This window comes from Oreochromis niloticus, linkage group LG18, assembly GCF_001858045.2.
Source record: "Oreochromis niloticus isolate F11D_XX linkage group LG18, O_niloticus_UMD_NMBU, whole genome shotgun sequence".
In the NCBI taxonomy this organism is placed as follows: domain Eukaryota; kingdom Metazoa; phylum Chordata; class Actinopteri; order Cichliformes; family Cichlidae; genus Oreochromis; species Oreochromis niloticus.
Window position 1 is genome coordinate 12,679,647 of NC_031982.2, and position 26,916 is coordinate 12,706,562.

Here is a 26,916-nt window from a genome sequence, read left to right on the forward strand (position 1 = left end):
CTCAACCTCATCTTTTACTCCCTCATTTGTCTCAAAGGTAAGAAGAGACAGGGAAGAAGCACCTTTTATCATCATAAAATAACAACAAGAGTGATTAAACACAGTTTTTCTCATTGTGGAGCTGCATGCATCAACAACAGTGCAAAAAAGCACAAAAAAACCCACTTAGAGGATAACAGCGTTTCAGCACGCTTGAACCGCTGCATCATTCGTCTCTGCCCATTATCTTTGTTTTTGGAAACAAAAACATCAAGAATGAGTGAGGACACTATTAAAGTGAAGGTTAGAGAAGCTGTTTGATGGCTTGTCTGAATACTTTGGGTATATATAGATGGGGAAAGTAGTCACGCTGTCCTCAGCTGTCAGAGAATACTTGAGCAAGGATTTTAATTCTCAGTTTTTTCGTCTGTGTCTTTTTGTCTGTGCATTCACGCCAGTGGTGAGGAGGTATCCAGTGTTCCTGGGCCGAGCTCATCGTTCAGCACAAAGACAGGAGCTGCACATCCAGACGGTCCTCCAAGTCAACCGCACGCTGTACATAGGAGCCAGGTAACCAACAGCAACCACCTCCGACTGACGCGTTCGCACTGATATGTTTTTCTGCTTTCGCTTTGATGCCACGGCTTCCATCTGCTGTCGCTCCGTGGAGGACGTTTTCAGCAGTTTGTTCGAGTGGCGATGTATTCAGCGTTGCCGTTAAATGTCAAGTGAAAAGCTGCTCATTCACATTACACTTACAGATGGAAAAATATGAATCGCCTCACTCCAGCGGCAGTCCAAACACTTCTCACTCTGAACGCATCAGAATGTTGTACAAAACGTCCTGCGGGCTCAGTGCTTTGACTCACCATCGGCGTATTGATTAACAATCATGAATTATTTCAAATCTGCTGAAAAAACAAAACCAAACGTGGGTTCACTGTGTCAATTTGCATCATATTGCTTAACTGATGCTTTCGATTGTCTTGCTGTGTGTTTCCAGAGATGACTTGTACAGAGTGGAGCTGGATAACATGGCAGGCGATGAGATGTTTTACAGCAAGGTAAGACTCACACATGCACTAAAACAAAAAAGCATGTGCGCATACACACATAGCAAGCGTGCAGGGAGGTCTGACTGTGGTTTATCCCCTTTCAGAAAAGGACTTGGGAATCTAATAAGAACGATATTCGAGTGTGTCGGATGAAGGGCAAGCACGAGGTAAAATAATCGTTCACAGCACGCTGACTGACTTTGAGATCCACTTGTGCACGCACCAACGCTATCTACACCATCACACGCATGGACAGACACAACAGCTGTTACAGAAACCTTATTCCCTTTGGGCGCACCTGCATGCGGTATTTACACAAATTTGATCTTGTTGATACAGAATCAGCACATCGCTTAATCACACCAGCTCGGTGACACATTACCCGGGCCAAGAGATGTTCATGGAGCTTGAAAGCTGTTGGGGGGTTTTTTTCTTCAGCATCTGCATTGTGCCAGTTTTCCCTTTATATATCATTTTCAGCCTGTGGGGTAAGACAGAGAAGGTGGGACAATTCTAGGTGTGTATATAAAGTGAAAGGTGACCGTGCTGTGTAGTATGAAGGGAATCTGATCAAATTTAGGATAACTATCTGATGGGGGGTCTACTGTATAAATGTAGCAATGCCACCGGCAAAATACAACCTAAGCCAAAAAGGCAGGGGGAGACATTATAGAGCAAAGTGAGCAGGGAGAGTGACACAGCCTCAGGGAGGAAACGGTAATTGAAATGAGTTGAGGAAGGCACGTATAGATGGCAATGGGACGCATGTAGGTGGAGGAGAACTGAGGAGGAAAGACATTAGGAGCACAGTGCAGCCACCAGGTAGTAAGAATGAGGTAGAGGGATGAGAAAAGGGAGAAGGTGTTGCTTCAAACACCACAGATGAAAGAGGAGATGATGTAGGAGTGAGGAAAAAAACAAGAAGTAACGCTGTGATAAAAGGAGAAACAAAGAAAGTCTGGAGGATAAACACTGGAGAGTGGTGAGAATGTGAGACAGAGGACAGACAAGTGAACCGCGTTAGTTAAAATTCTCTAATTCATTTTATAAGATTGGATTTTAAAGCCCAGCAACACTGAAGCAGTAGGTGAGTGTGCAGCATTCCCCCACTTTCATTACATTTAATAGAACCTATGCTGCTCTTTGAACCTTAATAGTAAGCAGGCACTAATGAAGTTGCTGTATTAAAAGAATCAGTCTGACGTTTTGGACTTTACATTCATTTGCATTATGCCAGCAGTTTTCACAGAAATGTAATTGCCCAGTTGAGCTTAAGACAGTCCAAATTATGTACAAAGCAAGCAAGACAACATACATTATCCCCAAGTCTTTGGAATATTTGTTTGAAGGAAGACAAAAACATCATGCACTGAGAGGAAACTATATGTTTAATAAACCGGCAATAAGAACCAAGAGTAAATATCACCGAATTACAGTCAAGGGAGTAACGCTGTGGAATAACTGCACAGAGGCAATGAAAGCCTGTTTGTCACTGCAGAAGTTCACACGGCTGTATAAAAACAAGAAACGATGTGAATGTGAGGAAAAATTGGCTCAGTAAATAAGTCGCTTAGGCTTTTCTGTTTTCTTGACTCACTCGGGTCGTCTGGATGCCGCTATTTTCCTTTATCATTGTTCTGTGCACATATCTACAGCGAATGCAGACAGCCTGTATAAAGTTTCGTTTGTATTTTTTGTTTCTATTTATATAAAGGGGTAGCTCGTGATAAGCATTAAACTTCTATCCTTTACCTTTAGAAGTTAAATTTAAAAAATTTATTTCCATCTATCCTTTTCCTACCTTACACTCAAATGCATCCTTGCAGATTAGCTATAACTCCTGACACACACATAATCTTTATAGACAATTTAACAGCAATTAATGTAGTTTGCTCCTGGTAATATTTTTGTAATTACAAAAGAAGGAATTAAATCGTTTTCTGTATAAAGTTTCTTTTATTTCCTTATTACAGACTTGTGTAAAACTCTTGTGCCAACTTTCATTTCTTTGTATTTTCTAGGAAATTGAGAAAAAGCTGCAACAATTCATTGAAACGTGCAGATATACAAGGAAATACACTATCTATCTATCTATCTATCTATCTATCTATCTATCTATCTATCTATCTATCTATCTATCTATGGCAGTTCTGAGTTTTGAGATTAAGCAAATGAGGTATGTGAACGATGTTATAGAGGTGGTGGTGGTAGGTGGATGCAACTGATCTTGGACAGTGCTGGAATAGCTGTGCTCTCCTGTTCTCAGTCTTTAAGCCAATCCAATGTAGCTGGCATGAGACTCTTGACAAGAAAGTGATTTCAAGGGAAGCAATCCTGTCAGTTATTTCCAATCTGACAAATAAATACGGAGCTGCGGAAAAGCACAAGTGTTAATCATCTACCTGCACAGGTATATTTTCTGTGTTTTCAAGTTCACGCCATCAGACATTGTGGTAAAATACTATCACAGAGGGAGGAAAGGATCATCAAGTTTCCGACTCTCTGGTAGCATCTTTAAACTTCAATCAGCAGCCTCCACTTTGAAGACTACTATAAAGTGCCCATCCTGTTGTTCTTCCAGATGGAGTGGGGTTGAGAGTGTTATTTCCTCTCAGGGCTGTTTTTAAGCTGCATTCTTCATACTTCACGCTGACAGTCTTGTAGCGGCTTTGTTCAAAACCATCTTTGTCACCTTGCCTGCCCTGTAGCTTCACCCCCCCCCTTTCCTTCTATAATAATAATTTCCTTTTGTTTGGTCTGTTTGTTTTTTCTACAGGGAGAGTGTCGTAATTTCATCAAGGTTTTACTCAAGCAGGACGGTGGACTGTTTGTATGCGGAACAAATGCCTTCAACCCTCTGTGTGCCAACTACACTGTTAGTATCCGTCTATCTGTCATCCAGCCTTTCTTTGTGTATCTGCCAGTTGGTTTATCTTTTTTTTATTCCTCTTGCAGAGAGACAGTCTAGAAATGGTGGGAGAGCCTATCAGTGGGATGGCACGGTGCCCATATGATCCACGACATGCCAATGTGGCTTTATTTGCAGGTAGCATCTCGGCTTTGCTCTGTAAAGATGAAAAATGTCGCTTTTGTTGCCGACATCAGACTCAGATTCCAGCTCCAGACATTGAAACGTCTGTGCCCTTGTCTTTACCTTTGCAAATGATTTATAGTCGAACCTCTCACTGCATTGCTTGTTTGGTTTTAATCTTCCTGACCTTGTGCTATCGCTCTATCTGTATCTTCCCCTTCTTTTCTTCTGCTCCTCCTTCTTAATCTCCTCCTTTCCTCTCTCCCTGCGTCTCTCCGTCAGATGGAAGTCTCTTTACCGGCACCGTGACAGACTTCCTGGCCATCGACGCAGTGATCTATCGCAGCCTCGGCGACAGCCCTGCCCTTCGCACAGTCAAGCACGACTCCAAATGGTTCCGAGGTACTTTTAGAAACAGACATATTGAAAATGTCCCTCCAGAGCCAGACAAAGAGACAATCAGAAAACAAATAAGAGAGAATTGAAAAACTGTCATTGCTATCTTTTCGTAAGTGGCTCGCAGGTGCACAAGACAATTTGGGCGAGTTAAATAGCAAGCTAAATTTGGCAAAACCAGACACGATTAGGCTCTCGTTTTATCGATTTTTATCATAAGTGGAACATGTCCGGGCAGAGTGATGTATTGAGGTTAGTCAGACTCCACAGATTCAAGGTTTTAACAAGCCTTGGACCGAGCAGCGAGGCGCCTGTTTTCCATGGAGCAGAAAACAAGCCTGGGCAGGTCAAAGCTGGCACAGTGCTGGATGAATAAATGATAAGTAATGTGTATAATCTTAACCCACAACGATAAATTAAAGAGGACATGAATATTTGATGAGCGAGGCTGGTGGACAACAGCGGTTCATGTTGATGCGACTCTCACTGCAGCCCCTTATCAGGGGTTGTGGAGCCTTGTTTGACTCCAGGGACTGTGCTGTAACTGTGATTGTGGTGTTTTTCTCATTTGAATTTCTCAGAGCCCTACTTTGTGAGTGCCATGGAGTGGGGGCCTCATATTTACTTCTTCTTCAGAGAGATGGCCATGGAGTTTCATCATCTGGAGAAGGTGCTCCTTCCCTTTTTCTCCTTCCTTCTTCTTGCCTAGTCTGAAGGGTTTTTTGTTAAACTTTCCCTTTTCTTATTCTAGGTGATGGTGTCCCGCGTGGCCCGTGTGTGTAAATCCGACCTGGGTGGCTCCCAGCGCGTCCTGGAGAAACAGTGGACCACGTTTCTAAAGGCGCGGCTCAACTGCTCCGTCCCCGGAGACTCGCACTTTTACTTCAACCTCCTGCACGCCACGAGCGGCATCATCCACATGCAGGGACGAGATGTCATCCTGGGTCTCTTCTCCACGCCACCCAACAGGTACCACGGCACACTTAATACCCAAATAAATGTAATGTTGCTCTTGTTTTCTCATCGCCGCCTTCTCCCCCTGTGTTTGGTAGCATCCCGGGATCTGCGGTGTGTGTGTTTGACATGCAGCAGCTCGCTCATGTCTTTGAGGGACGCTTTAAGGAGCAAAAATCCCCCGAGTCTATTTGGACACCTGTACCAGATGAAGCCGTGCCTAAACCAAGGTATTATTATGCAAAGTGTATGTAAGCAGAGTACTGCAGTGCTGCTGTCTTTAGCATCTGTCTCACATTCAGTAAAGTCCTCCTATAAGCTCCGACTGTCAGTCTCACTTCTATTTCACCACTATTCAGCAAATATTCTAATACTGCCTCCAGCAAATGAAAAAAAGAAAGAATCTCCTCTGGCTTTTCTCTCGGACTGCTTTTCAACTTCTCCCTCTGTCTGCAGGCCAGGCGGATGTGCAGTGCAGGGATCCAGATTTAGCTCCTCGACCACACTGCCAGATGAGGTGCTGAATTTTGTCAAGACCCACCCGCTCATGGATGAGACAGTTCCCCTGCTGGGACATAGACCCTGGGTGGTCAAGACTATGGGACGGTACACAGAATGACTCAGTTGTTTAGCAGCATCCATGTAGCGCTATAGAACTAAGAAAGAAAAAGGAAAGGATAAACTGAAAAACAACAGCCAGGATAGGATAGGAAATGAAGTCGATTCACCTTTTTTCTTTTTAATGATCTCTGTTTCTAGGTACCAGTTGACAGCTATGGTGGTGGACACAGAAGCTGGCCCCCATAAGAACCGTACAGTCTTGTTCCTGGGTTCAACCCGTGGGACCATTCTCAAGTTCCTAATGATTCCCAGTGGAGATTCTGTCTCTCATAGCAGTGTCTTTCTGGAGGAGGTGGAGGGATTCAACCCAGATAAGTGAGTATGAGGCAGGATATCTTTGTCCTTGGCATATATCGAGTCTCACTGTAACGGCTTCTGGCTGATAACTGCAGAGCAGCAGTGCTTTTCACCCAATAACTTTCATCATTTATACTTAATTAAATATCAGATTTTCTACATTTTTGAACTCCATCTCACAGTAAAAGCCTATTCTTTCATTCCTTTGACCGTATCTATCACAGGTATAGTCATATAGACTGTATAATTAAAGCAGTGCGGTGACATTTTTTTTTTCTTCTTAGCAGCAGTGACAGCAGTCTTAGCCGTGGTACTTAAACTAAGCCTGCTCATTAAATTCGGTTGGGCTGAAGGATACTGGAACACAGCCTATCAATCACTCATGCAACAAACCAATAATCTCACTGTCCACGCATGTCAACTCAGCACCTGGTTAATCTGATTACTGTGACTGAAAACAACTCAGCCCACAGCAGTTATGTGTGAAAATGTAGCTGCAACAGGGAGTTGGTGACTAGAAAATGTTTTCAGCTGCCAAAACCTTTATTGCCTACGTATCTAATATTCAACTGTTTGTTTATTTGTTTATTTAGGACAAACTTTGGGTGATCAGCAGGTTATTCAACCGATTAATCAGTTAAGTTTTAGTTGTGCCAAAAATTGTTGGTACATGGTAAAAAATGCCCAATATGACATGTTAATTAAAAAAAACAAAACATTTTCTTCATTATTTAACAGTGCCAATAAAATGGGATCTGCATTTTTAATAAGCTGGAGCCAATTAATTACTCACACTGCACCTTCAAATTATTATTAAAAAATAATAATGGAAATGGTTGACAGCAACAAATCATTCAGCCAAACGTTTCAGGGATATTTGATGTTATGATGTTTCGTTGCTGAACCAGTGATTTATAGGTACACTCACTGGCCACTTTATTAGGAACACCTTGCTAGTATCAGGTTGGACCTACTTTTGCCTTCACGACTGCAGTAATTCTTCATGGCATAGATTCAACAAGGTGCCTGAAACATTCCTCAGAGATTTCAGTCCATACTGACATGATGGTATCACACAGTTGCTGCAGTTATGTTGGCTGCAGGTCTATGATGAGAATCTCAAAGTGGCAGGTGAGTGCATGTGCCAGTTCTGTTTTGGAAGCACCAAAAGAATCAACTTAACTATTGTTTCATGTTGACAGCAAAATTCAGCTGAGACCCATTTATGATGGCTAGGGCACGGAGCTTTATGTTTAAGTGTTTATGTGAGGCCAAAAGAGGAGTGCAGAGGTGTTACATGTGACTTGACTTTCTGTCCCTGTGTCTAGATGTGGTGAGGACTCTCCTCAGGCCCGTCAGCTCCTGTCTCTGTCGCTGGACCGAACGAGCCACACTCTGCTGCTGGCCTTTCCCTCGTGCCTGGTCCGAGTCCCCACATCTCGCTGCCACCTTCACTCACGCTGCATGAAGTGAGTGGCACTTTTGTCTTTCACAGTATTTTCCTTTCCTTCAATCTTTCTTTGGCCGATAATTAGGCCGCTTTAGCAGCTGCCATTTACCAAGACTTTATTTCCGGGCCACCTTTTATTTCTCCTCTGCTTTCTCAGTTCCTGGTACTGCTATCATCCAATTAAATTTGCAGTTCTATTTTCATTTTTGCGTGTTTGTATTTTGGATATGCATGTCACAGCTGGCTACTTTGGTTTAATATTTATTTTGAGAAAATTTGTTTTGCTAGCAAATGATATGTAAATTGACACAAGAGGTTGACTGACTGTGAAAACAAAGGAGGCACCTGTATTTTTTTCTGTCTATATGAGGAAGGTGTTTTGAACACTGTGCCATGGACCTGATTCCCACAGCAGATAAATCACACTTAGATAGTGTGAACGAGCAACAATTTGATAGAATATGTGTGTCTGCGGCGTATAAAAATGAATCCCTCGCAAGGATTTATTATCTCAGTGGTTCTCCGCATATTTCAAAACAGACACGTTTCACATTTGAGGATTTTAATGATGTTTAATGATGTTGTTTTGATTGTTTGCTTGTTGTGTGAGTAGGAGCTGTCTGGCCTCCAGGGATCCATACTGTGGCTGGACCAGAGGCAGCACTTGCTCCTTTCTAAGACCCGGTACACGGTGAGGACAACAAACATGCACACAACACTGTGAATGTTTACTGCCTCCAAATGAAGATGATCTAATTGCAAAATCAGTATGAGCTGCACAGGGAATTGACCTAAATGGTCTCTCTCTCTATGTATGTACATGTATAGAGGCTAGCATGAATGAACCACCAGTCAATCACACAGCTGAAACTAAGAGACACAACCATTAACACAAATTGAAGGGAAAACATGCAAATTCCACAGAAAGAGGCCCACAGCCCAGATTTGAACCCAAGACCTTCTTCCTGTGAGGCAGCAGTGCTAACCGCTGCCCCCACCTCCAAGTCTTAGCAAGTTTGTGCCAATACACATGTTGATAAAGGAAAACCAGTGAACAGTTTGCTTTCCTTTCCAAATGTTTAATTTTGTTAGTTCTTTGTAATGTCTTATTAATGCTGTAAAATAAGTGTGCATACATTGAAAGGTTTGAACATTTTGTGGCTTATTACATTAAAAAGCCTTTACCAACAAATTACAACCAATATAAAATTTCTGTTGCCATGACCAGTAGTCGGTGCTTATTTTTTATTATTTCTTACTAAAAATGCAGGTGTCTGAATCAAATGCAGAAACTGAACCTACAGACTGATGAAGTCTTTGAAACCCGTAATCAGTGGTTTTATTACACTATGGGGGGCATTTTCCCAACATAGTCTGGGTCCACTCCTCCTCTTAGAGGGTAGGGACCCAGCAAATCAATACGAAGTTGTTCTGAGTGATTATATGGTGAAACATTTCTATCCTGATGGCAGTGACCACTTCCAGCGTAACAATGTCTCAATCCATAGGGTAACCGGGGTCACCGAAGAGTTTGATGATGATGAAAATCGTATGCCTGACCTAAATGAGTATCTATAGGACATACTGTTAGGCAGCAGCCTCCACCACCGTAATCAAAACACTAAGTTAGGGAGCATCTTTTGGGAGAATGATGGTCTTCGCCAGTAGAATCAATACCAAGAGACATCAAAGCTGTTCTGACAGCATATGGAGGTCCAACACTGCTATTAGGACTCTTTATGACGCCCCTCCCCCTCTCCCCTCTTTTTCCACCAGCTTGTAAGTCACAACACATGCTCCCCACCCTTTGATCCTCTGAAGGGTGGAAAAGAAAAAGAAAAAAAATCCATAATGGGATCAAAAATGTCATAACACCGAATCTTAGGTCCATATGTGCTATATCAATTTTTATTGATCACTACTAACAAACATCATCATTCACATACAATTTTCTGCACAAAAGTGAGCATGAAAAGGGTCGGATTTTCATTGATTAGCTGTAAATTATTTATTTGTGAAGTCAGGCATCAAAATTCATTCAATGCGCTCTTCCATGAGTATTCATGTGTCTATATAACAATTAAGGAAACGTGTTTCCTGCTGTGTGCTGTCTTTATTAAAAATACATCTCTGATTATTTTGCCTGTGATCTCTGTGTCTCGTAGACTCCCTTTTCAGCAAGATGTGGAGTATGGAAACACCACCTCCCACCTCGGAGACTGTGATGGTAGGTTGCAGCACTATGACATGGATGCTGCTGGCTGTGTACAGTCGAGTGAGGACAGGCTCCACCTAGTGGCTCAATCGCTCATTACACCTGCCTATTTGTCACTGAACATTATGTTCTGATAGTACCAAGTGAGGAAGTACAGACAGTCATTTCTGGAATTAAGTTCATTTTAATTATCAAGGATGTAACATGATTTACTCAGCAAGCTCAGCAAGATCCATTCAGCATGTAAACTGAATGCTTGTATGTTTGCGAGAGCTGAATCAGGTGGAAGAAGAAGTGAGATTCTGGTTTCGGTCTCACTTCCTTCAGGTCAAAACATATCCAAGAGTGACATTTTAATTAGGATGTGGATGTGAAAGTTGTGAAAGTTGTGCAGCTGTGTGTAGACAATACTGGAAATGCACATTTAGTGCATTCACATCATTCAGCATATGAGGTTTTGTTTTGTCATATATCTGATAGCGAGGAATGGGTTTGGCTGGTACGCGAGCAGGAAATGGCTGAGCATAGTGTCACTACATCCCGCTTCTGTTGAGAGGCTCAGATGTCACTGCAGCAGTACCACAGAGGCCCTCTTTGAACCTTGCTTTGAAATCCACAGAGTCAGTGGAAAACACCAAAAAAAGGCATTTCCTCTACAGCATTTTTTTTTTGTTTTTTACGAGGTGTTCCGTTTGCTGTAGCCCAGATTCAGCGTCATAAAATCCATTTAGCTGGTTCGGAATTTCCAACAAAACAACAGAAAAGGGATACGCAGCACATTCCAAGCCCTCACCATACTCATTTATCTTGAAATAACATATAACAACAGATAGCACTGGAAGTCAGTGATACCCAGCTGCACATCTGTCAGACTGTAATCCAAGCGGTGAAAGCGCAGGAGAGGCTGAGCCAGAGACAGGCATGTGGTGCTGTGTCTGCAGACGGGAGCTATTAGAGCTGGGTGGAAACACTGAGGTAAGGTTTTGCTGCAAAGGAGCAACTCTCTGGCCAGGCAGCAGGATGGAAAGTGTGAGGAGAGGGAGAAAGGGAGCTGCTGTGGTCTTAGCTGTGCTGATGACAAGTGCAGGCCTCTCTGAACCAGAGCTCGTGGAGCCTCAAGGCCAAACTGGAGAGAAGTTACTCTGAAACATAATCATCACAGAAAGAAATCCTATAATGCCGCAGATGATGATCACCACTTAGGAGTGTTATTGTAGTTTTTGATTTATCATGATACGAGAGACGGGAAAGCGCTAAGTAACAGAATAGGACTATATGTAATAATAATCATTTTAAACTACAGCCTCCGGTCACACATTGAGACAGGACGGTCATTGGAGTGTTCTACTAAATGTCATCTTTGTAACTGTGTCTTTTAATCTTCAGGAATTCTCCAACAGAGTTTGCTCATTGAACCGGAGAGCCTGGTCTCGCTCAACCTGCTCGTGGCATCTGCAGTCTCTGCATTCACCATAGGGGCGGCGCTCTCGGGCCTTGCTGTGTGTTGGATCATGGCCCACAAGCCTGCAAACCGTCGCCATGGCACCGCTTCCCAGGCCTCCATCCAGCGGCGTGAAAGAGGCCTGCTGAGTAGCGGCGGAGGGATGGAAGGCTCTGTGTTGAGCGTGACACGGCAGGGAGGCGGGGAGCGCCCCTGCTCCCAGGGCGGGGAGACCTTGTTTGTCATGCCCAACGGCTGGGTGAAGTCAGGAGAGCTAGACCCCGGTTTCCTGCCCACCCCGGAGCACACACCCCAGCAGAAACGCAGAGGCCTGCGGCTGTCTGACTCCAACTCTGGAGGGTGGGACACAAGTCAGACCTACCTCGGGGGAGGTTCTGTAGGTCTGGGTTCACCCTGTCGCATGCCCCCCTCTGTTTACCTGACCACCAGACTCTTCCAGCAAGGCGGAGGTGGAAGACACAGCGGCGACAGCCGAGTGAATGACACGCCACGCCAGCACTATGTCTGTCTGAGCAAGCAAGAAAAAGCAAAGGGGACACCCAAAGCCCCGCTCAGGAAGTCTGCAGTAGAATATGTTTACCCCATGACCCCCCAGGACTCACCTGAGCGTCGGAGGGTGGTCTCAGCACCCAGCGCACCAATGGAGTACAGCGAGCCACTGCCTTTGCGTTGGCCAGCCCAGGAAGGATACATCCTCAGCAGCCACGGGATGGTCCCCGTCCCCCTGCCTCCCCCATCAATGCCCGCTCCCAGCAGCCAAGCTTATGTGTCCCAGCAACACACCCCCGGGCTGAGCAGGGCTCTCCTGAGAGGGGCCCTGGAGCGAGGGGAGCTGGGTGAGCTGGTGGATCTCAGCCAGCTGATGAGTAAGAAGAACTGCAGTGACAGGACTCAGGCTGGCCAGTGACTGTGGAGGAAACCAATTCTGTTTCCAGAGCTCTTTGTTTTGTTTACAGAAATGTCCTTACTCTTTATTCTGCCTGTCACTCTCTCCCTTCTCTTTTCCCCACATCTTTATTTCATTGTCATTTCGCCCCACTACCCCACTCCATAATCTTCTCTGTCAGTCTCTCAGGCGACCCCTCTTTCACCCTGTGATGAGCCTCTCCTTATGACTGGCTGCTGGGTCTGCCGCTCATATCCTGGCTCACATTAATTGGTCAGATGGACTGAGGTTGTTGCTGTGTCTGCATTGCAGAGTTGCCTCTCTCTCCTGATCTTAGTGGCAGCGGGGAGAGGGAGGAGAGAGAGAGAGAGAATAGAGGGGAGCAAAGAAGATGGAAAGAGAGCCGAATGGGGGGAGCAGAGAGGACGAGGATGAAAATGGACATGGCACTTAGATACTGCGTTCCCTGTGCAGATTGACTGCAGAGCCAGTCGAATGCTCCTGCAATAGTGGGATGCTTTTCCCTTCATGGATAGCATTAACAAGACTGCTAGCCATCTGTTCCCCACTGCATTACCTGTTGGTGTGATTGCCAACTGGGTACTTGAAGTGAAATTGGAAATCCTGAACATCTTTAAAGTATCTGAAGCTCCAGGTGAAAAAACTGGCCATTCTCTTAAGACAGATATTGAACCTATAAGTCCTTCAGTTTTTTTCCCCACTCTTTCTCCTTGCTGCACACATACAAGACTTGCATACATGTATTTGTACAGGTGGGTATTTAGTATTCTGTGTATACGAAGGAGCATGACTTGTGTGCCAAATGCCTCTAACCTGTCTCGTGGGGATATGGGACCATAACTCACGTCTTTGGAGTGCAGGGCGCAGGACTGGAACGTCAGCACTATTCCTGCCAAATGCATGCTCTCTGTAATGACGGCATCTCGGCTGTCCATCGCTCAATTCGTTTCTTCCTTCCACTCTGTGTACTCTATAACGACCAATAATTCCACAAGGACATCAGGTGGGATTGCACCACAGCACTGGACTGACAGAAAAATCACAAATGACAGAAAGATAGACAGAAAGGCGGCAAGGCAGGAGGTGTTTTGGAGAATATAATGTACAAGGACTGCAGTGTAAGAACACCTTGTCCTTCACTGCCACCTTAGGGTTTTTTCTGCGTACACACACACACACACACACACACACAGACAGACACATTCATTAGGTCTGCATTATAGAACGCAGTCCAGTTTTACGGGGCAAGATTTCCCCTTAGGCTCACAGCGGGTCAAGGTCCCACAGATGTAATACAGAGCACAGTGACAGTTACAGTGGGGATGATTGAAACCTCTGGCTCATCTTAGAGCCAATAGGGGTGAGGGGAAATGTTCTCAGCTGGCAAATGGGACTATATATTCAGCCCATCAAAGTGTCCGCGGTGCCACGAAATGGTCGGCCTTTAGATCAACACAACACGGTTTAAACGTGTTGCAGCAGTAAAACAGAGACCAGATAAAGAGGGCAGGAAAAACACGATCATATGAAGGTGCAAGAACTACAACTACTGTGGGAAACAATGAGAATCTGTTACAGCTGACTGTACTAGACGACAAATGAATGCTGGTTTGCGCTGAATCCGAAGCGACCTGCAACATATGGTTTATATGTACATAGTAAACTTTAATTTAGGTGAGACCATAATGTTAGACAAACAGTAACTTAGAAAAAATATAGACAGGCATCAGCTTGGAAACAAAAATATGCATTTTACTGTCTCATTATAAGAGTAACGTGGAAAATTCTCACAGTGACCTGCTCCAAGATGGAAATGTCCAAGACTTTTTTCTTTTCTTTACTTCAATGTGCCAAAACCCAAGTGAAGAATGATTTACTGATGCCTGATTAATGAAGCAAAAAAAAAAAAAAGAGTGGGAGAAACTTTAAAAGTGCCATGAAAACATAATTTAAGTCAGCAGTGCACCTTCCTCACGTACTGTGGTGTTGAAGAACTCACTTATTGCAGTATACTTCTTATAATTCTGCCTTTGACGTAACGCGATGAATGTTTCTTCTTTTTTTCATTGAGATGCCGACTTGTACTGTTGTTAAAATACACTTTTTTCAGCTCTCTTTATGTGACGCTCCTGATGCTGAATGTTAAAAACACTATTTGAGGGTCTGTTTGTAAATTACTTCTACTTAAAGGGACGGTTCACCTCTCAAATGAAATGTATGTATTCTTCCTCTGGTCTGCTTTGCTTTATTTTATTTTATCCATCTAGTGTGAGTTGCTCCTTTAGAGACATCAGCTGTAGAAGTACTTGTCCGCTCTTGAATATAATGGGAAGAGATGGCGATTTCCTGGTGCTTTTCAAAAGTAAAAATAAAAACTCAGCAGTTATGTCACTTTCCACATATCCTGATGCAGTTGCTCAAAAAAAAAAACAGAAAAACAACAAAGCTTGCTGTAAGCAGTTTGTCATTGGAACTATTTTCTCCGTAACGTTTAATCATTGGTGAGAAAGAGCCTGACGCTTCCTTCTGCATGGTGACATATGTGGCTGATGTAGTTTGGTTCCTCCTTGAAACTGCCTACATCAAGGTTTGTGGGCTGTTTCTTTTATCCAAGTAACACTTTTTGTAGAAATATTGCAGCTGAATCTTTCAAATGTAGTGTTTCAGCACTTTGTGCACTACAAGGCAACTGCAATGTGCTTCCATTATATTCAAGAGAAGGCTGACGTTTCTACAGCTGATGTATCTCCAAAGCGTTTTGGATCTATAGAGAGCACAGCAGACCGGAAAAAAACCCTGATCTTAGGTTTAATACATCACGCCATATACTGTAAATATGTAAGCATACATTACATACTCTGTCATGCCCTTTATGATCAACACTGTTAATGTTTTCGCTGATGCCATGACATGAACTGAATAGCAGATATCTAACAATAATAATAATGTTTTATAAGTAGTTCATAAGCAAACCCTCAAATGGACTGAAGTGCATTGAGGGAACACTGTGTAGCTCATTTCCTGATTATGGACGTTTCGTCGTGTAGTCTGTAGTCTGGTGATTGTCTGTCTGTCATCGTCAACCAACTGCCATACTGGAGGATCTTGAAAACCGCTCGTCAGCATCCCGAGTGAATGAATGTAATCACTTCTTTTGTTTGGCACCATTACAATGTGCAGTAATAAGGAAAAGCACAAACTGTGTGGGGTTTTCTTTTCTTTTCTTTTTGAAAGGGAGCTGTTCTGTATAACATTTGTGAATAATGTAAATAACCATCCTGAATGTATTGTGTACCTGTGTGGTTTCAGGGATGGGGGGGGTCCGTGGTCTTCTAAGGCAGCACGGTTGCTGAAGTGCGAGGCTATTTTTTCGGTGACAATACTGTGAATAAGACGTATGTACAGTATTTACGTGACTTTTGGCTGAACGCAGACTTCAGCAGTTTCCTTCCTGTCATTAGAGTAGAACCGCAGGCCTGACATCAGCCTGAGCTGAGCTGTCTCATTTGACTGATGCCTGCCAAGTTTTGCAGTCACTAAGCCACTGCTGATATAATAATCATCAATCTTTGGAGTACTGCTATTAAATGGCATTATATAATTGACTGCTAATGTTGTCGCGTGTGGTTTTGAATGCACTCATTAAAATAAATGCATGTCATTATGCACGTGCCCACGCACACAGTGCACACACAAATGCACAGTCAAATGCAGCATGATTGCTTCACAGCCGTCTGGAGTGATGTGTATATCATTATCGCAGTTTATTTTCTTTAAATGAGACATATTTGTCTCGAGACTGGCAGATTTAGGCTTCAGAGCAGGCAGATTCAGAGCAGAGGAAGTGGAAAATCTTTCAAGCGTGTGCTTTTCTTGCCACTAGAGGGAGCTGGACACTGGCCTGCATTCATCTGCTTCTGAGTTTCACACAGGAAGGAGTGAAGGACACAGGCTCCCATGGGCCCCCTTCTGTTAAGTGCACATGTGCTGCTATAAGCTTGAGACAGACTGATGTTTTGATGAGAGGTGTGTAGCAAAGCTGGCAAAGCAAAGCCTTTGTTATCTCCTTTCCTGTTTTGCTCTGAACATCACACAGAGAGCACGGAAGACATAATGAGTTTTAAAAAATACAGATATTTATATCTTAAGACAAATATAAAACATACATAATACACATTAACTAAGACTTAATACAGTGATTTATTGAGCCAGTCCAAGCCAGGTGTTAAGGATAACTGATATATACCAATGAGTCACTGGGAAATAAACACAGATAAAAAAAAGAAATCCATCCATTCTCTTCCAATTATCCAATTCAGGTTAACAGGGGCTGATGCCATTTACCATAGGATGAGCTACCTGGACAGGCCAACAACCTCTGTATGGCCAACAAAGAGAAACAGACAATCATTCACACTTATGGGCAATTTAAATCACCATGGACTAGAAGGAAGGAAGCCAGAGTACCCACGGACAACATGCAAACTCCACACAGACAACTGATTCAAACCTTCTTGCTTTGCGTCAACACTACTAATCTTGCTGTGCAACTAATACAATTTTCCATAGCTAACCAGGAATAATTGTGTCAGTAGTACTTCATAGACTATAAAATTGCCTTTGCGAAAAAGAAATCATATGTCATAATACATAAAAAAGAACAATTCACAAAAAATAGTCAAATATTTCAAATAATCAGCTGCTCCATTGCTAAGTAACTCAAAGAGAACAAATGTTTTAGAATGTCAAGAAATGTCTTGAGAGAAGCACCGAGAGATATTTTTAAAACGGTCAAAAAGTAGCAGCAGTATTCCAACATTTTGTGAAAACCAAATGTATCAAGTTGACTCCTGTGATTCTCACAGTGTACCGCAGCTTCTTCACTTTAATTCTCAGAGATTTCAAGTACTTGTCTTCAGCAAATGTCAATCAGAGCAGGTGAAATTTACTAGAAAGCCCCTTCATACATTGTGGTGCCATCGGTGTGGTGAATGGGATGCCCACTCCCAGCTTGCCTACATGTGCAGTAATACCCAAATGTGAGTTTTACATTAGTATTCTTTAAGTCCGGCGATTGGTTTTGTTAAGTGTTGGTAGGCAGCGTAATCAGCTTCGTGATCGTGGCTCAAGAGTTGGGAGTTCGCCTTGTAATCGGAAGGTTGCCGGTTCGAGCCCCGGCTCGGACAGTCTCGGTCGTTGTGTCCTTGGGCAAGACACTTCACCCGTTGCCTACTGGTGGTGGTCAGAGGGCCCGGTGGCGCCAGTGTCCGGCAGCCTCGCCTCTGTCAGTGCGCCCCAGGGTGGCTGTGGCTACAACGTAGCTTGCCATCACCAGTGTGTGAATGTGTGTGTGAATGGGTGGATGACTGGATATGTAAAGCGCTTTGGGGTCCTTAGGGACCAGAAAGGCGCTATATAAATACAGACCATTTACCAGGCCATTTTGCTGTTGCAGACTATAAACAGTTCATGGCAAGCATGTGAACAGTCAGATATATCTAAGCTGTCAGAAAAAATCATCCATACGAGTCACAGATTGATTATTCACTTAAATTATGCATGAGGGATGGATGTTTTTGACAGATTTCTAAGGTATTTGTGTTTTCTTGTTTTTATGACAGGTGGTCTATAAGATTTGTTAAAAAAAAATGTGTGTGGAGATGAAAAACCAACACCTAAATGAAATACATTTTAAGCTAGCATACATCTTGTTGTCTGATATCTGTCTCTGAAAAAAACATTTATCTAAGTTAAACAGCAGTTCTGACTCACTGTGGTCATTTGACCTATATTTTTGCCCATATGTGTTTATATATTTATCCAAACCTCAAGCTGTAGGATCTTCGTGTAGTTTAACTTTTGACTTCAAACATAACTGACCTTTAACAGCATTTTGCCTCTTTAAATACAACACTCAAATGCTGCCTTAAGAGTTGCGTGCTTTTGAATAAAAGCCTTTCAATAAAAAATAATAGCTGATGGAGTCAAAACAGCAATTTGTGCCAGCAATCCATTCAGACCAGAGTAAATACTTGTGCACAGTAGTCCCTTTGCATATCCAGTCTTCCTGTGGCTCGTCAAAGAGGTCAGCAACGAAGGCGATATGGATCGGCGTGTAACAGACGATAAACACAATCATGTTGGCTGTGACTATGCCAACAATGTTTTTCTTCTCCTCTGACTTGTCGGCCTCCTTTAAAAACATACGGATGATCTGAGTGGAGCAGAACACGACGATCAGGAGTGGGATGAGAAAACCTATAAATATCACTGATGTGATACTCCATGTACGATGTGGAATATTTTTACATCGTTCAAAACATGTCCAGAGTTTTTCAGGATAGTTGTCCTTGCGGACTATAATGCATGCTGTTATCACAAAAACCCAAATGACCAAACACACTGCAAAAGCTGTCTGTTTCTTCCGTCTCCACGATCTGGCACGCAGTGGGAATCTTATACTCAGGTAGCGTTGGACACTGATGGCTGCTGTTGTGAAGATGCTGGCATACATGTTGATATAATGTACGTACATGAGAAAGGTACAAAAGTAAGTTATAGGCAGGCAGGAGAAGGCATCGTAAATCCTGAAGCTCAGGAAAAGGATGAGGGAAAAATCTGCAATGTTCAGGTTCAACATATAGATGTGGGTGTCTGTCCATGAGCGCCGTATGGCAATGAAGGCATACAGAGCAGCAGCATTTATCAGGAAACCCAGAAGAAACAAAGTTGAATAACCCAGACCCTGAAGATAATCCACTTTGCAATTCACGGAACAGTTGGGTGGAATAGTAGTAATGTTGCAAACGGTCACATTGGCAGACATATTGTTCAGTATCTGTGGCCCTGCGTTAGAATCAAACAGAGCAAAATGTTAATTACTTGTCTAGATAAGTGAGCAAATCAGTCATAATAATGCACATGTTACTCATTAAAGCGTGTGTACTGTATATATTTTCAACTCTTCAGGGAATATTTTCATGACATACGTACATTAAAGTGTACAGTGCTTCCTTGGGGTAACTGTTACCTCTGTGCTAAGCCAAACTAAAAGGGTGCCTATCAAAGTTAGTCTTTTTAGCACAAAATGTCCTCACATGTTACTGTATCTACCCTGGAGTTCAGCAAGTGTGGGAAACATAGTGAAGTGATTAGAAGAAGTGAAAACGTAGAAAGCACTCGCTTGATTTTGCTTAGAGTTGCTACAGTCATGTGCCCTGCATATGTACTCAAAAATATTAACGCAGCAGTTAACAAGTTACATCATAATTTGAAAATAACTGTCTGGTAGGACTAAATCTAAATACCTTGCAATATAAATTTCAGTGAAATGATGGTGTATAAATAAAATCAGATGTAACGATTATTCAAAATCTTCCCCTCTTTAAACAGTGAAACAAGTGTATAAACTATCAAGCAGGCAATACATAACAAAGACAACTATTCCAAACCAATAACTACAGGACTGCCTCACAATATTGTGTTCAACAGAACTTTTCAACTAATCATTTCCAAACATGCAACACGACCTTCTGCTTTTCTTCTTCATCCTCAAGAGGGAAACTCAATTCACAGCCAAGTGACATCAGCCAGTAAAGTATCAGATAAGAAAAACTGTGAGAAACAGAAACTGTAACAAAGTAACGTGTCTGACTTCCTGATAGCACTGAAATTTGTCAAAACTAGAAGAAAAATCTAATAAACTTTGAGTTCCTGATTAAAGTCAACCATCAGAAACCAAAACTCACCGGCTGAGATGTACTCTTCTTCATAAAGCTTGCTGAAGTGATTTAGCGTACTGCTGCACCAGCATGTTTCCGTGTCAGTAACAAACACCCGGAGTTCAAAGCTGCTGTTAGCTTGCTTCATTTCCTTTTTTGTTCATTTTGGTTTATAAATTGCGTGAGAAATGTCCAGCAGCATGAGCTATATGGGGGTTCACCACAGCATGCCAGTTTTCATCACAGGCTAACAGTTTCTATTCTATTTTCAGACCACCTGCCACACAGAAAGATGTGCGGTGAGAAAATGAAACTGGTGCAGATTTTTATGAGTACACATTTTGAATCTGTAGTACTTGCTGTTCGCATGAAATACGAGAAAATGTTTTTAAAGTTCTTACATTTTTTAATCAATACATTGCAATCCAACAAAGATCTAAAACAGGTTGGAACCAAAGAACCAAGTCAGGGCAGTATAGTAACATTTAAAAGTCATTTAAAAAATGTGCAGTATTGTCCTTGTGCAGGAGTTCTAGTTATGTAGAAGTTTTTCCAGTTTTCTGGTGTGTGTTAACACAACGCTGTGGATAAAAGACATCGACACTGATCTTACTTAAGCAATTATTGCTGCTGATCAGTCTGGGCAAAGATTATAAGTCCATTATTACACAGTCTTCTTCTTTCAACTGCTCTCTTTAGGGATCACCGTAGTAGATCATTTGCTTCCGTCTCATCCTATCTCTGCTATAATCCTCTGTCACACCAACCGTCTGCATCTCCTCCTCCATTGTGGCTTTTCGTCCTCCTCCTGCCTGGCTCTTTCTGCTATCCTTCTGTTCCACCCTGGATTCACTCTCTTCTTCAACTTTCTTGTGCGCCATCTGTTACTTTAAATGGTTGACCACAGGAATTCAAAATCATCTACCTTAACTACCACTACACCTTGCACTTTTCACTGCTACACCTGCCTCCCATCCATCCACACACAAAGTCTGTCTTGTTTCTACAGGTTTCTCTCCAGAGCATACCTCCACCTTTCCAAGCACTCTTCCATTTGCTGCCTATTCTCACTACAGATAGCAATGTCATCTGCAAACTTCACGGAGACTTGCCTGACCTCATTTGTCATCATCATTGCAAACAAGAAGAGGCTCAGAGCTGATCCCTGATGTAATGCTACCCTCATCCTCAGTCCCTCTTCCTGCAAATCTCACCTCTGTCTTCCTGTCATGCATGTTCTGCATCACCCTCACATACATCTCTGCCACTCCTGTCATACAGCACCAAAGTTCCACCTTTATATGCTTTCTCTACATCCACAGGTCAACTTCTTCTGACCTTCTCCATCAACACTCTTCACACAGACATTGCATCTGTAGAGCTCCTAGCTTTAACAGCCCTTTTCCAAATGTTCATGGTATAGCTCATGAACTTCATCCCTCCGTAGTTCTGTTCTGTAACAACACGCTTCTTAATCATTCCTCAAGCATCCCCTCACTCTCCAAGATGTGTTAAACATCCATCCATCCATCCATCCATCCATCCATCCATCCATCCATCCATCCTCTTCCGCTTATCTGGGGCCAGCCTAAGGACCAGCATGCTTTCCACTCTTCATTCTCTTCTTGGCTATTCTCACTTCCTCCTTACTAATCCTCTCCACTTCCTGATTCAACTGCCCTCCACCCATCTTCCTCTCTCACTCATTTTCTTTAATCATGAGCTCCTTAAAGTGCTCCTTCCATCTTCTCAACTCACTCTCTTTACGGGTTAGCACATTTTCATATCTATCCTTAATCACCCTACACTACTTTGATAGACTTACAGGTGGTCTACTAAATTTGTTTAAAAAATGTGTGTGAAGATTTTTTTTAAAAACACCTAAATGAAATACATTTAAGGTAGCATACATTTTGTCTGGTATCCGTCACTGAAAAAACATGTACCCAAGTTAAGCAGCAGTTCTGACTCACTGTGGTCATTTGACCTATATTTTGCCCATATATGTTTATATATTTAGCCAAACCTCAAGCTGTAGGATCTTCTTCTATTTTAACTTTCGACTTCAAACATAACTGAACTTGCCATGTAGAATGGACAGGTTATGACCTTTAACAGCATTTTGCCTCTTTAAATACAACACTCAAATGCTGCCTTAAGAGTTACGTGCTTTTGAAAAAAAAGCCTTTCAATAAAAAAAAATAGCTGATGGAGTCGAAACAGCAATTTGTGCCAGCAATCCATTCAGACCAGAGTAAATACTTGTGCACAGTAGTGCTTTCGCATATCCAGTCTTCCTGTGGCTCGTCAAAGAGGTCAGCAACGAAGGCGATATGGATCGGCGTGTAACAGACGATAAACACAATCATGTTGGCTGTGACTATGCCAACAATGTTTTTCTTCTCCTCTGACTTGTCGGCCTCCTTTAAAAACATACGGATGATCTGAGTGGAGCAGAACACGACGATCAGGAGTGGGATGAGAAAACCTATAAATATCACTGATGTGATACTCCATGTACGATGTGGAATATTTTTACATCGTTCAAAACATGTCCAGAGTTTTTCAGGATAGTTGTCCTTGCGGACCATAATGCATGCTGTTATCAAGAAAACCCAAATGACCAAACACACTGCAAAAGCTGTCTGTTTCTTCCATTTCCACGATCTGGCACGCAGTGGGAATCTTATACTCAGGTAGCGTTGGACACTGATGGCTGCTGTTGTGAAGATGCTGGCATACATGTTGAGAAAATGTACGTACATGAGAAAGGTACAAAAGTAAGTTATAGGCAGGCAGGAGAAGGCATCGTAAATCCTGAAGCTCAGGAAAAGGATGAGGGAAAAATCTGCAATGTTCAGGTTCAACATATAGATGTGGATGTCTGTCCATGAGCGCCGTATGGCAATGAAGGCATACAGAGCAGCAGCATTTATCAGGAAACCCAGAAGAAACAAAGCTGCATAACCCAGACCCTGAAGATAATCCACTATGCAATTCGTGGAACAGTTGGTGGTAATGTTGCAAACGGTCACATTGGCAGACATATTGTTCAGTATCTGCGGCCCTGCGTTAGAATCAAACAGAGCAAAATGTTAATTACTTGTCTAGATAAGTGAGCAAATCAGTCATAATAATGCACATGTTACTCATTAAAGCGTGTGTACTGTATATATTTTCAACTCTTCAGGGAATATTTTCATGACATACGTACATTAAAGTGTACAGTGCTTCCTTGGGGTAACTGTTACCTCTGTGCTAAGCCAAACTAAAAGGGTGCCTATCAAAGTTAGTCTTTTTTAGCACAAAATGTCCTCACATGTTACTGTATCTACCCTGGAGTTCAGCAAGTGTGAGAAACACAGTGAAGTGATTAGAAGAATTGAAAACATAGAAGGCACTCGCTTGCCTGCATATGTACTCAAAAATATTAAGGCAGCAGTTAACAAGTTACATCATAATTTGAAAATAACTGTCTGGTAGGACTAAATCTAAATACCTTGCAATATAAATTTCAGTGAAATGATGGTGTATAAATAAAATCAGATGTAACGATTATTCAAAATCTTCCCCTCTTTAAACAGTGAAACAAGTGTATAAACTATCAAGCAGGCAATACATAACAAAGACAACTATTCCAAACCAATAACTACAGGACTGCCTCACAATATTGTGTTCAACAGAACTTTTCAACTAATCATTTCCAAACATGCAACACGACCTTCTGCTTTTCTTATTCATCCTCAAGAGGGAAACTCAATTCACAGCCAAGTGACATCAGCCAGTAAAGTATCAGATAAGAAAAACTGTGAGAAACAGAAACTGTAACAAATTAACGTGTCTGACTTCCTGATAGCACTGAAATTTGTCAAAACTAGAAGAAAAATCTAATAAACTTTGAGTTCCTGATTAAAGTCAACCATCAGAAACCAAAACTCACCGGCTGAGATGTACTCTTCTTCATAAAGCTTGCTGAAGTGATTTAGCGTACTGCTGCACCAGCATGTTTCCGTGTCAGTAACAAACACCCGGAGTTCAAAGCTGCTGTTAGCTTGCTTCATTTCCTTTTTTGTTCATTTCGGTTTATAAATTGCATGAGAAACGTCCAGCAGCATGAGCTATATGGAGGTTCACCACAGCATGCCAGTTTTCATGACAGGCTAACACTTTCTATTCTATTTTCAAACCACCTGCAGCACAGAAAGACGTGTGGTAAGAAGATGAAACTGGTGCAGATTTTTATGAGTACACTTTGAATCTGTAGTACTTGAATAGTATTGAATAGTAGGAAATGTTTTTAAAGTTCTTAAATGTTTTAATCAATACATTGCAATCCAACAAAGATCTAAAACAGGTTGGAACCAAAGAACCAAGTCAGGGCAGTATAGTAACATTTAAAAGACATTTAAAAAATGTGCAGTATTGTCCTTGTGCAGGAGTTCTAGTTATGTAGAAGTTTTTCCAGTTTGCTGGTGTGTGTTAACACAACGCTGTGGATAAAAGACATCGACACTGATCTTACTTAAGCAATTATTGCTGCTGATCAGTCTGGGCAAAGATTATAAGTCCATTATTACACAGTCTTCTTCTTTCACCTGCTCTCTTTAGGGATCACCGTAGTAGATCATTTGCTTCCGTCTCATCCTATCTCTGCTATAATCCTCTGTCACACCAACCGTCTGCATCTCCTCCTCCATTGTGGTTTTTCGTCCTCCTCCTGCCTGGCTCTTTCTGCTATCCTTCTGTCCCACCCTGGATTCACTCTCTTCTTCAACTTTCTTGTGCGCCATCTGTTACTTTAAATGGTTGACCACAGGAATTCAAAATCATCTACCTTAACTACCACTACACCTTGCACTTTTCACTGCTACACCTGCCTCCCATCCATCCACACACATATTCTCTCTTGTTTCTACAGGTTTCTCTCCAGAGCATACCTCCACCTTTCCAAGCACTCTTCCATTTGCTGCCTATTCTCACTGCAGATAGCAATGTCATCTGCAAACTTCACGGAGACTTGCCTGACCTCATTTGCCATCATCATTGCAAACAAGAAGAGGCTCAGAGCTGATCCCTGATGTAATGCTACCCTCATCCTCAGTCAGTCCTCCTGCAAATCTCACCTCTGTCTTCCTGTCATGCATGTTCTGCATCACCCTCACATACATCTCTGCCACTCCTGTCATACAGCACCAGAGTTCCACCTTTATATGCTTTCTCTACATCCACAGGTCAACTTCTTCTGACCTTCTCCATCAACACTCTTCACACAGACATTGCATCTGTAGAGCTCCTAGCTTTAACAGCCCTTTTCCAAATGTTCATGGTATAGCTCATGAACTTCATCCCTCCGTAGTTCTGTTCTGTAACAACCAGAGATGGGCAACGCGTTACTGTAATCTGATTACTTTTTTCAAGTAACGAGTAATGTAAGGGATTACTATTGCAAAAACGGTAATTAGATTACCGTTACTTTCACGTGGGAACGCTGCGTTACTAAAACCGTGATTTTTTGCAGAACGTCTCATGACAGTTACGTAAGCGAGTGCGACGTTCCTGACAACAGCTGTGTGCAGATCAACAATTGACAGTGCGGGAGAGAGTATGAGCATGCAGCGTTTAAAGCGTGGAAGTACTGACCTTATTTTTGAGTTTGATTCCATAAAAAGTGACAAAAACAATAGTGTCCGTTGTGCCTGGGAAGAAAACTTCTTTTTACAGCGAAAAAAACCCCTAAAAAACCCCTAAACTTCCAAGCAAGCAGCGAGTGTACTACGACGTAATGTGAAATTGACAGAGAAACTGACCGCTGCGGCACACCTGCACCAGGGTAAACCTCCGCCTACCCTAGTCCTGCTTTACAGGTGAAAATAGAGCAACAGGACCGCTAGTCTTTGATTTTATTTATTTTCTGCTGTGTTTTACTTGCATCTATTTGAAAGAGTGAGTGTAAACACACAAAAATATTTTATTTTATGAGCTGGAATATGCAGAAAATAGGTTTAAATGTTAAACAAATTTCTTCCAGTCAGAGAATGTTGCATATAATTAAGTTTTTGCTTGATGCATAAAGTTAAAAGATTTAAAGTTTTAAAAAGTGACGTTTCCATTTGATTACATTTTGTATGATGGATTATGCAGAAAAAGTAGAATTGGGCTGAAAGATCTATCGCTTTATCACCTATTCAGGTTGTAAATCGGTTGTAAATCGTGTAACTAAGTAATTAATTACTTTTGAAAATAAGTAATCAGTAAAGTAACGGGATTACTTTTGGGGGGAAGTAATCAGTAATTAGTAACTGATTACTTTTTTCAAGTAACTTGACCAACACTGGTAACAACACGCTTCTTAATCATTCCTCAAGCATCCCCTCACTCTCCAAGATGTGTTAAACATTCAATTCAATTCAATTCAATTTTATTTATATAGCGCCAAATCACAACAAAAGTCGCCTCAAGGCGCTTTATATTGTACAGTAGATAGCACAATAATAAATACAGAGAAAAACCCAACAATCATATGACCCCCTATGAGCAAGCACTTTGGCGACAGTGGGAAGGAAAAACTCCCTTTTAACAGGAAGAAACCTCCGGCAGAACCAGGCTCAGGGAGGGGCGGCCATCTGCTGCGACCGGTTGGGGTGAAAGAAGGAAAACAGGATAAAGACATGCTGTGGAAGAGAGACAGAGATTAATAACAGATATGATTCGATGCAGAGAGGTCTATTAGCACATAGCACATATGGGAAATAATACTTAACCTGACAGTTAAAGTTTCTGCAGTCCCCTTCAGCCTGTTACCCACTACTCTCTACCTCACCTTTGGAC

General features: G+C 42.3%; 2 protein-coding genes across 5 annotated transcripts in view; one reads left to right on the forward strand and one right to left on the reverse strand.

Annotated features, from left to right (window-relative positions):
• The window catches only part of LOC100710107 (semaphorin-6B), a 31,532-nt gene extending 15,553 nt beyond the window's left edge, over nucleotides 1-15,979 (forward strand). Inside the window, exons 3-17 of the mRNA XM_003437981.5 lie at nucleotides 438-549; nucleotides 983-1,043; nucleotides 1,139-1,201; nucleotides 3,811-3,909; nucleotides 3,990-4,080; nucleotides 4,348-4,467; nucleotides 5,043-5,131; nucleotides 5,213-5,430; nucleotides 5,514-5,645; nucleotides 5,872-6,021; nucleotides 6,175-6,351; nucleotides 7,662-7,802; nucleotides 8,397-8,474; nucleotides 9,949-10,010; nucleotides 11,385-15,979. Of these exons, the coding sequence (XP_003438029.2) occupies nucleotides 438-549; nucleotides 983-1,043; nucleotides 1,139-1,201; nucleotides 3,811-3,909; nucleotides 3,990-4,080; nucleotides 4,348-4,467; nucleotides 5,043-5,131; nucleotides 5,213-5,430; nucleotides 5,514-5,645; nucleotides 5,872-6,021; nucleotides 6,175-6,351; nucleotides 7,662-7,802; nucleotides 8,397-8,474; nucleotides 9,949-10,010; nucleotides 11,385-12,367 (2,576 nt within the window). The 3' untranslated portion in view covers nucleotides 12,368-15,979. The remainder of the gene's footprint in view (nucleotides 1-437; nucleotides 550-982; nucleotides 1,044-1,138; nucleotides 1,202-3,810; nucleotides 3,910-3,989; nucleotides 4,081-4,347; nucleotides 4,468-5,042; nucleotides 5,132-5,212; nucleotides 5,431-5,513; nucleotides 5,646-5,871; nucleotides 6,022-6,174; nucleotides 6,352-7,661; nucleotides 7,803-8,396; nucleotides 8,475-9,948; nucleotides 10,011-11,384) is intronic.
• Nucleotides 15,980-18,207: 2,228 nt separating this feature from the next.
• gpr35b (G-protein coupled receptor 35 b) lies at nucleotides 18,208-25,460 on the reverse strand. 4 transcript variants are annotated; one of them, XM_019348428.2, is made up of 3 exons: nucleotides 24,029-24,159; nucleotides 20,116-23,155; nucleotides 18,208-19,213 (listed from the first exon to the last, which is right to left on the reverse strand). In XM_019348428.2, exons 2-3 carry the CDS (start codon nucleotides 20,234-20,236, stop codon nucleotides 18,294-18,296), a joined length of 1,041 nt encoding a protein of 346 aa, XP_019203973.1. In that variant the 5' UTR covers nucleotides 20,237-23,155; nucleotides 24,029-24,159; the 3' UTR covers nucleotides 18,208-18,293. The 4 variants fall into 4 exon arrangements, with proteins under 4 accessions (XP_019203973.1, XP_025755796.1, XP_019203974.1 ...); XM_025900011.1 differs by lacking the exon at nucleotides 24,029-24,159 and adding an exon at nucleotides 23,810-24,004; XM_019348429.2 differs by lacking the exon at nucleotides 20,116-23,155 and having other exon boundaries at nucleotides 24,029-25,460.
• Between the last annotated feature and the right edge of the window lie 1,456 nt (nucleotides 25,461-26,916).